Raw genomic sequence first — 13,223 nt, 5'->3', positions numbered from 1 at the left:
CAGCAAGGTCCTCAGCTAGCTCTTTTAAAACTCTTGGATATAAGTTATCTGGAGCTGCTGATTTTAAAATGTCTCACTTTGGTAGCTGCTGTTTACCATTCCACCCAGATACTAGTGGAATGGAACGAGTGTTCTCCCCTTCATGTGACATGACAACTTCATCTGTTTTTTCCCAAATGCAGAACAGAAATATTTATTGAACCTTTCTGCCTTTTCAGCATTCAGGAGTGACGGACGCTCCCTAAAATTAGGGGGGCCACCGGCCCCGAACCATTTCCTCACACACACCCCACACCTTTTCCCTGAAACCCTGCCCCCACACTGCCCTTCCCCCTGAGGTCCCACCCCACACTGCCCCATCTCCCCAAGCCCCCACCCTCACACCACCATTCCATCCAAGGCACCACCCCCAAGGACCTGCCACCCATGCCACCTCTGCCCCTTAGACTTCTAAACGTAATGGAACCATGGCCCCCTGCCCGTCCCCACCCTCCCATTCTGGCATCCCATCTCCATTATTGTTAATAATTCTGCCATTTGATTTGATAATGGACCAGTTCCATTGTTAGGATTCATTTTGTTCCGAATATACTTTAAAAGCTCCCTCTTATTGTCCTTAACTCAGCTGGCCATAGATTTCTTAATATGTTATTTTGCTTCCCTTACCAAGTTTCTACAGTCCAGATTTATATTCATTTCCACTAATTTCTCCTTTCTTCCCTTTGCTATACATCATTTTAAAAAATATTTTATAGTTGCTTTCATTTGCCCTCTGAGCCAGATCAGTTTTTTAACCAGTTTGATTGATTGTGGCTTTTGGGACATCTAGTAAAGTGTTCTTAAATAATTCCCAATTTTCATTCACATTTTTCTGATTAAATTATTTTTTCCAGCTGATTCGGCTCATAATTGTTTTCAGCTTTGTGAAACAGGCCCTTTCAAACCACCGAGTGGAAATATTACTGGTCTGGACTTTAATGTGTTGGCACGTTGTAAATGTGATGGAGTCAGGATCACCTGTACCTAGGCTACCATTTATGGTTAGTTCTGTGATCAGCTCCTCTTTATCTCTCAAGGCGAGGGCTCATATAGAACACTCCCCGGGCGGATGGAACACTTTTTGAGTTAGGAAAATATATAAGAAATTCCAAAGACATTTTAGTACTGGCAGCACCCGACCGCCAACATGTGTCACTCACATTGAAATCCCCCAGGATCACACAGCTTCTTTTCATACATTTTATAAATAGCTGCATAAGGAGCCACTCATCCTGTTCCTTTGTGTGATTTGGTGATCTGCCCCAGACACCAGCTAACCCGCATCTTGTGCTGTATCGGATAGGACAGGGATCCATAACCATTCAAGATCATTTTCTCCCAAGTTGTCAGTGACTCGGAAACAAGTCTGAGACACTCTACTGACCATGTGCAAATGGCAATGTTCTGTACTTTATAACCTAGCCAGAGCCTAGATTGACGTGGATTTTCATGGCAAGAGGAAAAACCCTTTTCTTCCCCTAGCACAATCCCCCTGCCAGATTTCAATTCCAGGCTCCAAAGCATGAAGGCACTAGAACTCCTCAACAAAATGGTCAGGAAAATGGATTGCCCTGGAAAAAGCTACCTGTGCTACTGCCAACCGTGTTCTCAGAAATGCCTCAACTCGTTTTTGCTGAAAGTTTACAAAAAACATTCAACCCAAGGCAGAGCCTGAGCATGGAAATTTCATCCCCAGCCTTCCCAGTGCAGGAACGTTAGAAGCGATCGTGAATGGGGTTTTCATGAGACGTGTTCAGCAACTTCAATGTTCTTCTCATTTGCATTGCAGTAGAGGGGTCGCTGCCAGAACCCACTTTAACGAACTCATTTCTCAGCAAGCTCCTCCCCCCTGCTCCTGCCAGGGCTTTCCCAGCATCCCGGCTAATGCACCACCACCGACCCCCCAGAGGGGTCCCACCCCCTGCCGTGTGACCAATGCAAGGGGCCCCCTGGCTCGTCTGACCCTTTGTCAGGCAGCATCCTCTGACTCAAGCTGCAAGAACCTGTCAGAGCCTCGAATCCAGCAGCTGGGGGTGGTGGGTAAATATTGTCCCAGCTGCGTCCCCCAGTCCTGCCAGAGACCTGACACGACCCTTGTTTACCCCGGATCAAAGCGAAGCTCCGGCTCCAGAGTCTGTATCAGGGCAGAGCAGGCTGGTCTCCAGCACAGAGCGTGGGGGAGAGGGAGGAAGAAGGACCCAGAGGCGGGTGACGTGTGTGTATCCCCTTGCGCCTGCCCGTCTGCCTGCACCCCAGGAATGGGGGCCCCAGTAACCTGCCTGCTGCTGCTCCTGCACCTCACAGCTGGGACGTCTGCAGAGCCGTAAGCCCTGTCCGTGTCTGTCTGTCTGTCCGCGTGGTGGGCGGTGCCGGAGGGGGTTGGAAGCAGCCGAGGGCATCAGTGAGGGGGCTGCTGGATCTGAAACTGACGGGACAGGTCCATTCTCCCCTGGGAGCTCAGTCCCTGACGCTGGGGCCCTCCTGGGCCGCCTGGTCCGACCCCTCCCAGCACCGGGGGTGGTTGGCTCTGGTTAAGGCAGTGGCTTGGGGGGCAGGAGAGCTAGGGTCAGTGCCTGGCTCTGCCACGGATGCCCTGTGTGCCCCCGGCCAGACACCGACCCTCTGAGCCTCAGCTCCCCTGTACCATGGGGTGATGATCCTCTGCGGCCGCCTGCTCCCGCCAGCCTGTCACCTCCTCGGGCCGCGGCCTGTCTCTGCCTGCGGGTCTGTCCAGCCCCAGCGCAGGGGGCCAGGCCGGGCTGGGCCTCTAGGCACCAGTGCAATAGAACAGTTATTACCGACGAACCCAGCGTGTTAAACCAACGTCTCAGCAGAACCAGGCAGCACCCCGACGGTGCAAACGCCGAAGCGTTCCTGCGAGGGCGGGCGGAGGCCCTGGGGTGCAGACTGGGCTGGGGGTGGGGGTGGGGGTGGGGCTGTATCTAAGCCGGTTACTGGGTGCAAAGGGCTGAGGTGCTCAGCACAGCCCCAGACTAACCAGCCCCCCCCTCCCACCCGCCGTGCGCAGGGGTCTCAGCTCACTCTCAGCGCCACTAGCTGCCCCCTTCTGGGCAGACCAAGTAGCCGAGAGGCCGGGGATGGAGGGGGCCTGAGCCCCTCTCTGCGCCCCCTGGGCCCCTCCAGCTCCACGGGAGGCAGGCTGGGGCGGGGGAAGGAGCGGGCGGGGGCCTTGCCCTGCCCCTGCCCTGTGGTTACAGAAATGAATCAGCCTCCAGCACCATCGACGCAGCCCTTTCCCAGCAGGGGGGGCACTCAGAAATCGGAAGTCACCCCCGGTCCTGGGGGAGGCTCTGGGCTGTCCCCTCCCCCACTGCCCCGGTGCTTTCCCCTCCCCAGGCACTATGTGGTGGTGAGCCCAGCCGAGCTCTACCACCCGCACACGGGGACGGTGTCAGTTCATCTCGGCGACCTCAACGAGACCGTCCGGGTGAGCGTCCGGCTGGAGAGGGGGGATGGGCCCAGCGCTATCACCCTGCTGGAGAGAGAGGTCCGGGAGCCCCGACTGCACGAGAACGTGTGCTTCCAGGTGAGCCCCCGCCCGCAGCCATCGGCATGGCCCTGGGCACTGGCCATGGGCACGGAGCCCGTCAGCCCTGGGTCTGCAGCCCCAGCCCAGCCTCAGGCCCCGGGCACAGCAGGGCTCAGGGCACTGGCCATGGGCACGGAGCTGGTCACTCAATGGGCAGCTGTAGCCACAGAACTCGAGCCCATCCCTCAGCAGCGACAGGCAGGGGGGAGCGGGGATGGGTGGGGGGCACAGAGCGCCCTGGCTTCCAACTCCACCGAGCACCACAGGTTCATGCTCCCTCCCATTCAGGGCCCCCAGCCTGGGGAGGGGGGTTGTGACAGATTTTCGTTACCAATCTGCCTGGAGCGTCAGGTGATCTGGCTGACGCTGCAGGATCGTTTGGGGGGGAGATGACGAACACACCAAGTGTTTACATTTTCAAGCTTTATTAATAAAATAATAAAATACAGCAGAGTGTGCTGGGAACGCTCCCACGTCACTCAGGGGAAGAAAGAAAGCATTAGAGACCCAAGCCCTAACCCACTTTCATACTCACACACTGGCCAAGTCTGGGTGTTACGTCAGAAGAAGAGAGGGGGAAGGTGGACGGGAGTGCTGTCCAGGGCCCAGGTCGTCCAAGGATCTGCTGTGCTCTCCGGATTGCTCCAGCTCTCAGGAGGGTTTTAAGTCCTGGCTCATCGGGGGTGGGGTGGGGGAGTGCTCCATTCGGGGACCTCTGCTCCTGGTGCCCTCTGTGCCAGTGCAAACCAGCTTCCTGTGGCCTCCTTGACTTTCTCCAAAACACACCAGCTAGACTCTGTTTTCCTCTGTGCTGGCCTTCGCTTGCCTCGCTTGTTATGGGCTGGCTCTGCAGGTCTGTGTCTGTTCAATTAAATCTTCCTTTCTCACGGTTGGTTTGTGGATTCCGGGCCCCCCCTTTCTTGGCCGGCAGCCGAGAGTCAGATGTGTGCTGTGGCCTTGAGCTGGCTGGAGTTAGCGTCTTATCTTCGGACTGAGCTTGCTGGCTGCAGTGTTGAGTTAACCCGTTCTTTGCTTTTGTCTTTCTCTCCCCCCTCGGCCTCTCGTACCTGCAAAGGAAACTCCACTCCCCGCTCTCACACCTTTGACCCTTCCCAAAATGCTTTGCAATGCTAGCAGCAGCGTTAGAAATATACAATGCAGATCTGCCTTCCCAGGGGACTCCCTGAGGGCGGGGGCCATTGGGTTGTGACAGGGTTTCTCACAAACACCACTGCTCCCCCATCCCCGTGCAATAGCGGGTCTGCGCCACGACCGGCCCATTACCAGCCACTGTGGCCTTGCTGGGGTCCCCATGTGCAGGTTCCAGCCCCGTCCGGGGGGCAGCAGGAAGTGGCAGAGCTGCACGTCTCGATCCGGGGAGATGCCCTGCAGTTCTCTGAGCGGAATAAGGTGCTGCTGCGGGCGCTGCAGCCCGGGACCTTTGTGCAGACGGACAAGGCCGTCTACAAGCCGGGACAGACAGGTGAGAGGGCAGGAGCTGCTGGAGGGAGTTTCCTGGGGCCCCAGGCCCTTGGGACGGACTCCCGGGCTCGGGGGCTGGGCTGGGACCTAGCAGGGGATTCGGGACTCTCACTTCTAGGCCCCTGTCTGCACCCGGCCCCAGGGGAGAAGAGGCCCAAAGCCTGAGGCCTGTTTGGGGGCCTGTCTGGAACCAAGTGGGGGGTCTCAGCCCGTCCTTGGTGATGGCACAGACACTGCAGGGGGCACCGATCGGCCTCCTCTGGCGGCCTCAGCAGGGAGGTGGGAGGCTGGCTGGGCCCTGGAGGCTGAGCTCCATGAACAGCAGGTATCAGAGGCTGGGGGACACTAACCTTCCCCAAACAGCCCTGCGTGGCCCCACCCATGCTTCGTCCCCGGGACCGCTCCTGCTTCCCGCTGGCGCTCTGCGGCTCTTCCCTCATAGCCGGGGCCCCCGACTGGGCTGGGCTGGGGCTAGGGGGCCTGTGGTCAGGGACTCCAGGCGGCTGGAGCTGGTGCTCGGCTGCCCGGCGCTCCAGGCCTGGGGGCGCTGAAGGCTGCACTGCCCGACCAGCGCCGGGGGAAGGGTTGGCAGGCGTCTGGTTTTTGACCGGAACGCCCAGTCGAAAAGGGATCTGGTGGCTCCGGTGAGTACTGCTGACTGGGCCGTTTAAAGTTCGGGTGGTGGCGCAGCAGGGCTAAGGCAGGCTCCCTGCTTGCCCTGGCTCCGCACAGCTCCCCGGAGGCAGCCAGCATGTCCGTCCCCTAGGCACAGGGGCAATCAGGGAAGCTCCACGGGCTCCCTCACCCTCAGCGCTGGCTCCACAGCTCCCTTTGGATGGAAATTGCAACCAATGAGAGCTGCGGAGGCGGTGCCTGGGGGTGCGGGCATCACGCACTGCACGGAGCTGCCTGGCTGCCCCTCCATCTAGCCCGGGGTAGGCAAACTTTTTGGCCTGAGGGCCACATCTGGGTGGGGAAATTGTATGCAGAGCCATGCATGTAGGGCTGTGGCAGGGGGTTGGGGTGTGGGAGGGAGTGCAGGGTGTGGGAGGGGGCTCAGTGCAGGAGGTTGTGGTGCAGGAAGGGGGTGGGGTGCAGGAGGGGGCTCTGGACGGGGGTTGGGGTGCAGGAGGGATGCGGGCTTCAGCCTGGTGCCGCTTACTTCGAGTGGCTCCGGGGTGGCAGTGGGGCTAAGGCAGGCTCCCTGCCTGCCCTGGCCCCACGGCGCTCCCGGAAGTGGCCAGCATGTCTGGCAGTGGCTCCTGGGGCTTGGGTGGGGCAGGCAACTCTGCCACACTCTGTCCTCGCCTGTGGGTACCACCCCGAAATCTCCCATTGGCCGCTGTTCCCCTTTCCCGGCCAATGGGAGCTCTGGGGGTTGGGGATCTGGGGGCTGCACCACCTGCATAGTGCTCTGAGGCTGTGGGCTGCACCACCCAGCCATCCAGGGCTCCACGGTGGAGGGTCTCATGCAGCCTAGGGCTGGGGCGAGGGAGGGGGCATCTGCGGAGGGGTGGAAGGTAGGGCTCTAGCCTCTAGTCTCTGACAGGGGCAAGAGGGCAGGAGGGGGTGGGAATTGGGGCCGGGGACAAGCCTCTCACATGTCGCCCTTGCTGAACTCCCTTCCAGCCGCCCAGGGCAGGGCTGCGGGGGGAAGTGGGCGGAGCTGGCGCTGCGCTGCCCGGGCTGGGCCCATTCTGCGGGTTCACAGAGGCCGTCAGTGCCCAGGGCGTCCGGCTGGCACCTTCCCCAGCTGGGAATTCACTCAGACAAACCGAGCCGGGGCTGATTCCCGCCTCTGCCTCTGCTCCTTTGCAGTGAAGTTTCGAATCGTCAGTTTGGACAAAGACTTCATTCCCAGTACCCGGAAGGTGAGAGCTGGGGTGGGGGGTGGGGGGGCAGGGTAACAGGGCCCTGGTGCACTGGACATGTTAGGTTTGTCTACACCAGGCAGCCTGTTCATCCGGTTTGAAATCAGACAGTCCTCTTCATGGGTGGTTTGGCCCCATCCAGTGCATGCTTGTGTCTGGTATTGGATGGGGGGCGCCATTTGGCAGAGCGCACTGCTCCGCCCCTGCTGGCGTGAACTCACACACACCGAGTGTGTGAGGTCACGCCAGCGGGGACAGGCTCACGACATTCCTGGAAGTACCGGGATGTCACCCCGGCCCTGGGGAGGTCACAGGCAGACCTGGGGACAGTGGGGGGTGTTTCCTGTCCCTCTAACCAGCCATCTCCTGTCTGTTTGCTTTGCAGCTGCCCCTGGTGACTGTACAGGTCAGTCTGTGCCTCTCCAGCCTCCTCCTCTTCCTGTCTGGCTCATCCGAGGCCACCCGGGGGTGTTCAGTGGTGGGGATCCCAGAGGAGTCTGGGCTGTGACCACAGTGTCCAGCAATCCAGCCCTAGAGCCTCTGCCCAGCTGTGGGGGTGCAAAGGGTCCCAGAGCACAGGGCTCCCATGGGGGGCAGGGAGGGGACATTATGCCATCGGGGTACGTCCTCCCCACCCCGAGTTTGCAGCATCTGGGGGTGTCTGTCTGGGAGGCAGGTGGGTTTTGGCCTGGCTGGGATCCCTGCCTGAGTCGCTCACCCCGAATGTTCCCAGCCCCCGAACTCTGGGTCAGGCAGTGACTTGATCAGCTGGTGGGGAACTCAGCGGGTAGCTCCCTTGGGAGCCTGATGGGGGAAGGGCAGGGGAGGAGGGAGGGTCTCTGGTAGCTGCAGGGGCAGAGGGGAGGGGTGAGGGATTGGGGAGGCTGTGTGGGGGGAGGGGGGCAGGGAACGTACCCCCAGAGGCCGAGCACTGAGATGGAAACGGTCCCTACGGCGAGTTCCCTGGGCTTTGTCCAGGCTGGAGATGGGGTGTCCCTCGGGAGCCTGTTCCCCCCAGGGGCAGTGCCCTCGGGTCAGGGCTGACGGGTGCTGGCAGGGGCCCCCTTACCCAGCGGCTGCCCGGCGGTGCCTGCTCCAGGCTAAGGAGAAGGATTTGAGCCCCTGGGCATCAATCCAGCCCCCGTCGGCAGCAGGAGGCTCTCGGGGGCTGCCGGGGACGAGCCGTGTGTGGGGGCAGCGGCTGAGCAGGGCGTGTCCGTGTGCCAGGATCCCAGCGGGAACCGCATCGCCCAGTGGCGAGATGTGACTCCGCAGCAGGGCATCGTGGATCTGTCCCTCCCGCTGTCTGCAGAGCCGGCCCTGGGGACGTACGCCATCGAGGCGCAGGGGACGAGGCACTCGTTCAGCGTGGAGGAATACGGTGCGCAGCGGGGCCCAGGGCAGTGACCGAGGTCACGGCTCCGGCACGTGGTGGGGGAGGGGGATTCCTGAGTCTCCCTGGGGCGAGGTGTCCATGGGTCCCGGTCAGAGAGTCCCGGGGAGCTCAGACCCCTGGGACTGGGCCACCAGCTCCAAGCTCTCCTGGGCCTCAGCCACCCCATGCCCACTCCTACCGCAGTAGGACCCTGGGGGAGGGGGAATTCAGACTCCGTGCCCTGCCCCGGCCCTGCCCCACTCTGCCCTAGGCCCTGGGGGAGGTCTCAGGTCGGCGCCGCTGCGGGGATGCAGAGCTGGGGATTTCAGTGTGGCCGGCCCCAGACACGTCACAATCATGAGTCAAAACCCCAAAATCGTTAGGTTTCTTTTTAAAGATTGTTTCATTCTTTTAGGTCTGACTTTGGATTTTTTCACACACATCCCTGCCCCCGTGTGTGTGCGTGTGTTTGTGTGTCGCGGGGGGGCGCGGGGGAGTTACCCTATTGCCAACTCTCCCAAAGTTATTGTGGGAGCTGATCCTGGCACCCGCTGCTGGAGGTCACTGGCTGCCGGATGAGACGGAGCTTCCAGCTTCTCACCAACTCCCCAGCATCTAACTCTGTCCCCCCAGTCCCACCTCTGCCCAGTCCCAGCCCCGCACCCACCCACATCTGCCCTGGGCCTCCCAATGCCACCTCCTGGAGCACAAGGGGCTCTTCACACATACACACCCTTCCCAGAGCTGGTGTTGCTGGGAAGGGGAGGGAAATCTCAGGGGCCCCCTCTCCATCCTTCTCCCCCTGAAAAAAACACCTCCTCTGGCTCCTGTGGGGGAAGGAGAGAGAAGAGCTCTGATGTCTCCCTTGAAACAGCTGCCACCTACCACCACCCTTGCCTCAGACACCTGCCCCTGACCCCCAAACTGCCTCCCTCCCCTCTCCCCCAAACACCCTGCTTGAGCCCCCCAACTGCCTCCCAACCCCCCTGCCCCAGCATAAGGGAAAAAGGAGGCACCCCCCAAACACCCCGCCTCCTTCACTGGCCCATCCCAGCGCTGCACATTCACCCGGCCCCAACACACGCTCCCCTCCTGGGGCTTCTGGGCCTGGGAGCCGCCAGCCAGCTCCTGTCAGTGCCCCAGGACAGCCCAGACCCTGAGGTACAAACTGCACTGCAACAGCCCCCCCCAACCCTCCCTCCTCTGGGCTGAGCCCAGGGGTGAATTTGGCCCTGTCTGGCGGGGACCTGCTGGGGCCCTGTCTGGCGGGGCCCTGTCTGGCGGGGACCTGGCGGGGGCCTGCTGGGGACGAGGTCCCAGCCGAACACCAGCTCCCAGAGGGGAACAGGCAGGACCTCATCAGCCGGGAGAAACGCCCACATCCACTGGGCCCACGTTAGGGTCACCAACTCTCCCAGTTTCGCCGGGAGCTCCCAGAATCAGGAGGCTACTGAAGTCAAACCAGGAGATTTTAGGCTGCTAAAAGTCTGGTGGCGCAGCAGGGCTAAGGCAGGCTCCCTGCCAGTCCTGGCCCTGCACAGCTCCTGGAAGCAGCCGGCACATCCCTGTAGCCTCTGGAGGGGTCAGGGGGCCCTGCGCGCTGTTCCCGCCCTGAGCACCAACTCTGCAGCTCCCATTGCTGGGGAACTGCGGCCAATGGGAGCTGCAGGGGGTGGTGCCTGCAGGCAGGGGCAGCATGCGGAGCCCCCTGGTCCCCCCAAGGGCTGCAGGGAGGTGCTGCCCGGTTCTGGGAGTGGCATGGATCCAGGGCAGGCAGGGAGCCTGCCTTAGCCCCACTGTGCTGCCGACTGGGAGCCGCCCGACCAGAGCCCGCACCCCCACCCCCGGCCCCAGCCCAGACCCCCCTTCTGCACCCAAACTCCCTCCCAGAGCCAGAACCCCTCACCCCCTCCCACACCCCAATCCCCTGCCCCAGCCCAGAACCCCCTTCTGCACCCAAATTCCCTCCCAGAGCCAGAACCCCTCACCCCCCTCACACCCCAATCCCCTGCCCCAGGCCTGAGTCCCCTCCTACACACAAATTCCCTCCCAGAGTCTACACCTCTCACCCCCTCCCACACCCAACCCCTTGCCCCAGCCCAGTGAAAGTGAGTGACGGGGGGTGGGGGTGGAGTGAGCGGGACAGGGCCTTGGAGAAGGGGCATGGGCAGGGCAGAGGGGAAGGGGCGGGCAGAGCAAGGGTGCTTGGGTCTGTGTGATTAGACAGTTAGAATCACAGAATATCAGGGTTTGGAAGAGACCTCAGGAGGTTCTAGTCCCACCCCCTGCTCAAAGCAGGACCAACCCCAACTAAATCAGCCCAGCCAGTGCTTTGTCAAGCTGGGCCTTAAACCTCTAAGGATGGAGATTCCACCACCTCCCTAGGCAGGGCTGCCCCTAGCCATTTGGGTCCCTATGCAGCCCCCCCACGGGGGGGTTGTGTGGGGCCCCAGGCCTCCCCCCCCCAAGGCCTGAGAGGCAGGAGCTGTGGGGTCCACTTTGGGGGGCCCCACATGCCCAATGTGGCCTGGAGAATTAGTGGGGGACTGAGAGCAGCCCACTCCGCTTCCCTCGCCCCGGACCCAGCTGTGTCGCTCAGGGGAGGGAAGTTGGGGGAAACCCTCCACCGGCAGCGGCAGAAAGCAGAGCAGCCCAGTCCCAGCCCGCTCCACTCTGCCAGCTCCCAGCCATGGCGCTCCACTTCCCGCTGCCGGTGAGAGTGAGGTCGTTGGGGGAAGAGGTGGAATGGGGGCGGGCTGGGGGGAAGGGTAAGAGGCAGGACGGAGGGAGTTGTCCGGGGCCCCACACCCGCCTAGGCGGGGGGAGCAGCTGAGGTATAGGGCTGGTCACCAGGGCTAGTGCTGCCACGTATGCACCATGCAGCTGCGTAGGGCACCATGAAATTTGGGGCAGCTGCGTGTGCTGCATATGCCTGAGGATGGCCTGTCCCTAGGGAACCCATTCCAGTGCTTCACCACCCTCCTAGTGAAATAGTGTTTCTTCTTCGAGTGATTGCTCCTATGCATTCCAGTTAGGTGTGCGCACCGCATGTGCACGGTTCTTCGGAAGATTTTTACCCTAGCAACACTGGCGGGCCGGCTGGGCGCCCCCTGGAGTGGCACCGCTATAGCGCTAGATATATACCCCAGCCGGCCCGTCCGCTCCTCAGTTCCTTCTTCCCGCCCGTGATGGCCGTTGGAACAGTGGAGTGCTCCTTTGACCTCCACATCCCTAGCTCACCTCGGTTCTAGTTTTGTAGTTAGTGTATATAGTAGTTAAAATAGTTAGTTAAGTAAGTTATTAGGTAGATTAAGGGGAATTAGGGGGACTTAGCCCCTCTTTTCCTGTCCGGTGCGGGCGTATGCCCAAGACACCGGGGTTTAAGTCCTGTGCGGCTTGCCAGCGGCACATGCCGATTGGATACCCTCACGACTCCTGCCTGCGTTGTCTTGGTGAGGCCCATCGACCAGATAAGTGCCCGATTTGCAGATCGTTCAAGCCTAGAACGAAAAAGGAGCGGGACATTAGATTGAGGCAGCTCCTAATGGAATCGGCGCTTACCCCTGCGGTGCCGACACCATCAGCTCCGCCGTCGTCCTCGGCACGGAGCGCTCCAGCAGTCCCCAACCGGTCCGGTACCGAGACTCTTAAGAAGCAACAGGCACTGAAGCCCCGGCACCGTTCCCTCTCACCATCGGGGAAACGGAAGCCGCAGCCAAAGTCTGGGAAGACTGCTGCATCGAGACCGCTTGTCCAGCAGCCAGTGTCGGCCCCCTCGGTACCGACCTCAACAGTGCACGGACCGTGCGCGGTACCGTCGACTCCGGCGCCGACAGGGCCGTTGAGTCCGGTACCTCCGTGCTCCCTGGTGCAAACCGTGGTCGAGCTGCCTCTCCCGTCCACACCCGAGACGTTCTTGACGGCAAGGGAGCTCATAGAGCTTACAGAGGCACCGAGCCTCCGGCCCCTGGCACCGCCGGTGCGGGCTGTGCAGTCAGTGGGCAAGCCGGCCATGATACGGCCTCCTTCCCCTGACAGACGGGATAGAAGGCGATCCAGGTCCCAATCCCGATCCCGGAGACGGTCACCTTCACGCCGATCCAGGTCCCGGCACCGGTCACCATCTCGGTACCGCTCTCCGCCTCGGCGCCGGTTGCAGTCCCAGTACCGCTCCTCATCGCGGTACCGGTCGCACTCCCGGAGGCGATCCCGGTCCCGGTCTCCGGACCGTCGGCACTGAAGAAGGTCCGGATCCTGACACCACTCCCGTCACCGTTCTCGGAGCTGCTCCCGTCGACGACGGTCAAGATCGCGGTCGACCTCCCGGTATTCACGCAATCGATGGTCCCGCTCTCGCTCCCGGTACTGCGACGATCGGCACCGGTCCCCGGCACCGTCCATGGACAGACTAGCGGCATCGACGGCGCAGTCCCTGAGCGCCTCTGCCCCCCCCCCATGGCCTTCCCGCCAACCGTCGGTCGCCTCGCACGAGGGCAGCGGTGGAGATCACCGGGCAGACCCCCAAGGACAGGACCACGGTCCACAGCAATGGGGCTTCTGAACCCCCTGGGCCTTTCACGAGGCTCAAGGCGCCCCCTCCCTCCAGCGACCCAGGCCCTCCGACCACAGGGTGCCGGAAGCCACTGTGAGCAGGCCCCCTCCATCACCTCCGGTTGAGGTTCCACCGCCACCTGTACTGGTGGAACATCCTGTAGAGGCGGAGGCTTTGCACCCCATGGACGAACCACACCTACAAGCCATGGGTCAGGGCCATTCCTCGTCTTCCTCACCGGACGAGGCGGTGGCGGGGTCCTCATCATCGGATACCCCACCGATTGACTTGCGTGCCCATCAGGACCTCCTCCGTCGGGTGGCACAAGCCCTCAACCTCCCGGTCGCAGAGGTC

General features: G+C 61.5%; 2 protein-coding genes across 12 annotated transcripts in view; both read left to right on the top strand.

Annotated features, from left to right (window-relative positions):
* LOC120385046 (alpha-2-macroglobulin-like protein 1) overlaps positions 1 to 13,223 on the top strand; it is a 224,513-nt gene that overhangs the window by 154,824 nt on the left and 56,466 nt on the right. The gene's annotated exons all lie outside the window — the stretch shown is intronic.
* LOC120385047 (alpha-2-macroglobulin-like protein 1) overlaps positions 2,059 to 13,223 on the top strand; it is a 56,151-nt gene continuing 44,986 nt past the window's right edge. For both annotated transcript variants that reach the window (XM_039504142.1, XM_039504141.1), the window contains exons 1-6: positions 2,059 to 2,362; positions 3,397 to 3,586; positions 4,910 to 5,072; positions 6,890 to 6,942; positions 7,328 to 7,348; positions 8,170 to 8,323. In XM_039504142.1, coding sequence (XP_039360076.1) covers positions 2,298 to 2,362; positions 3,397 to 3,586; positions 4,910 to 5,072; positions 6,890 to 6,942; positions 7,328 to 7,348; positions 8,170 to 8,323 — 646 coding nt within the window. In that variant the 5' untranslated portion in view covers positions 2,059 to 2,297. The remainder of the gene's footprint in view (positions 2,363 to 3,396; positions 3,587 to 4,909; positions 5,073 to 6,889; positions 6,943 to 7,327; positions 7,349 to 8,169; positions 8,324 to 13,223) is intronic.

Source organism: Mauremys reevesii, linkage group 17 (assembly GCF_016161935.1).
Source record: "Mauremys reevesii isolate NIE-2019 linkage group 17, ASM1616193v1, whole genome shotgun sequence".
NCBI classification, from domain to species: domain Eukaryota; kingdom Metazoa; phylum Chordata; order Testudines; family Geoemydidae; genus Mauremys; species Mauremys reevesii.
The sequence above is the reverse complement of the archived record's forward strand: the minus strand, read 5'-3'. Positions and strand labels throughout refer to the sequence as shown.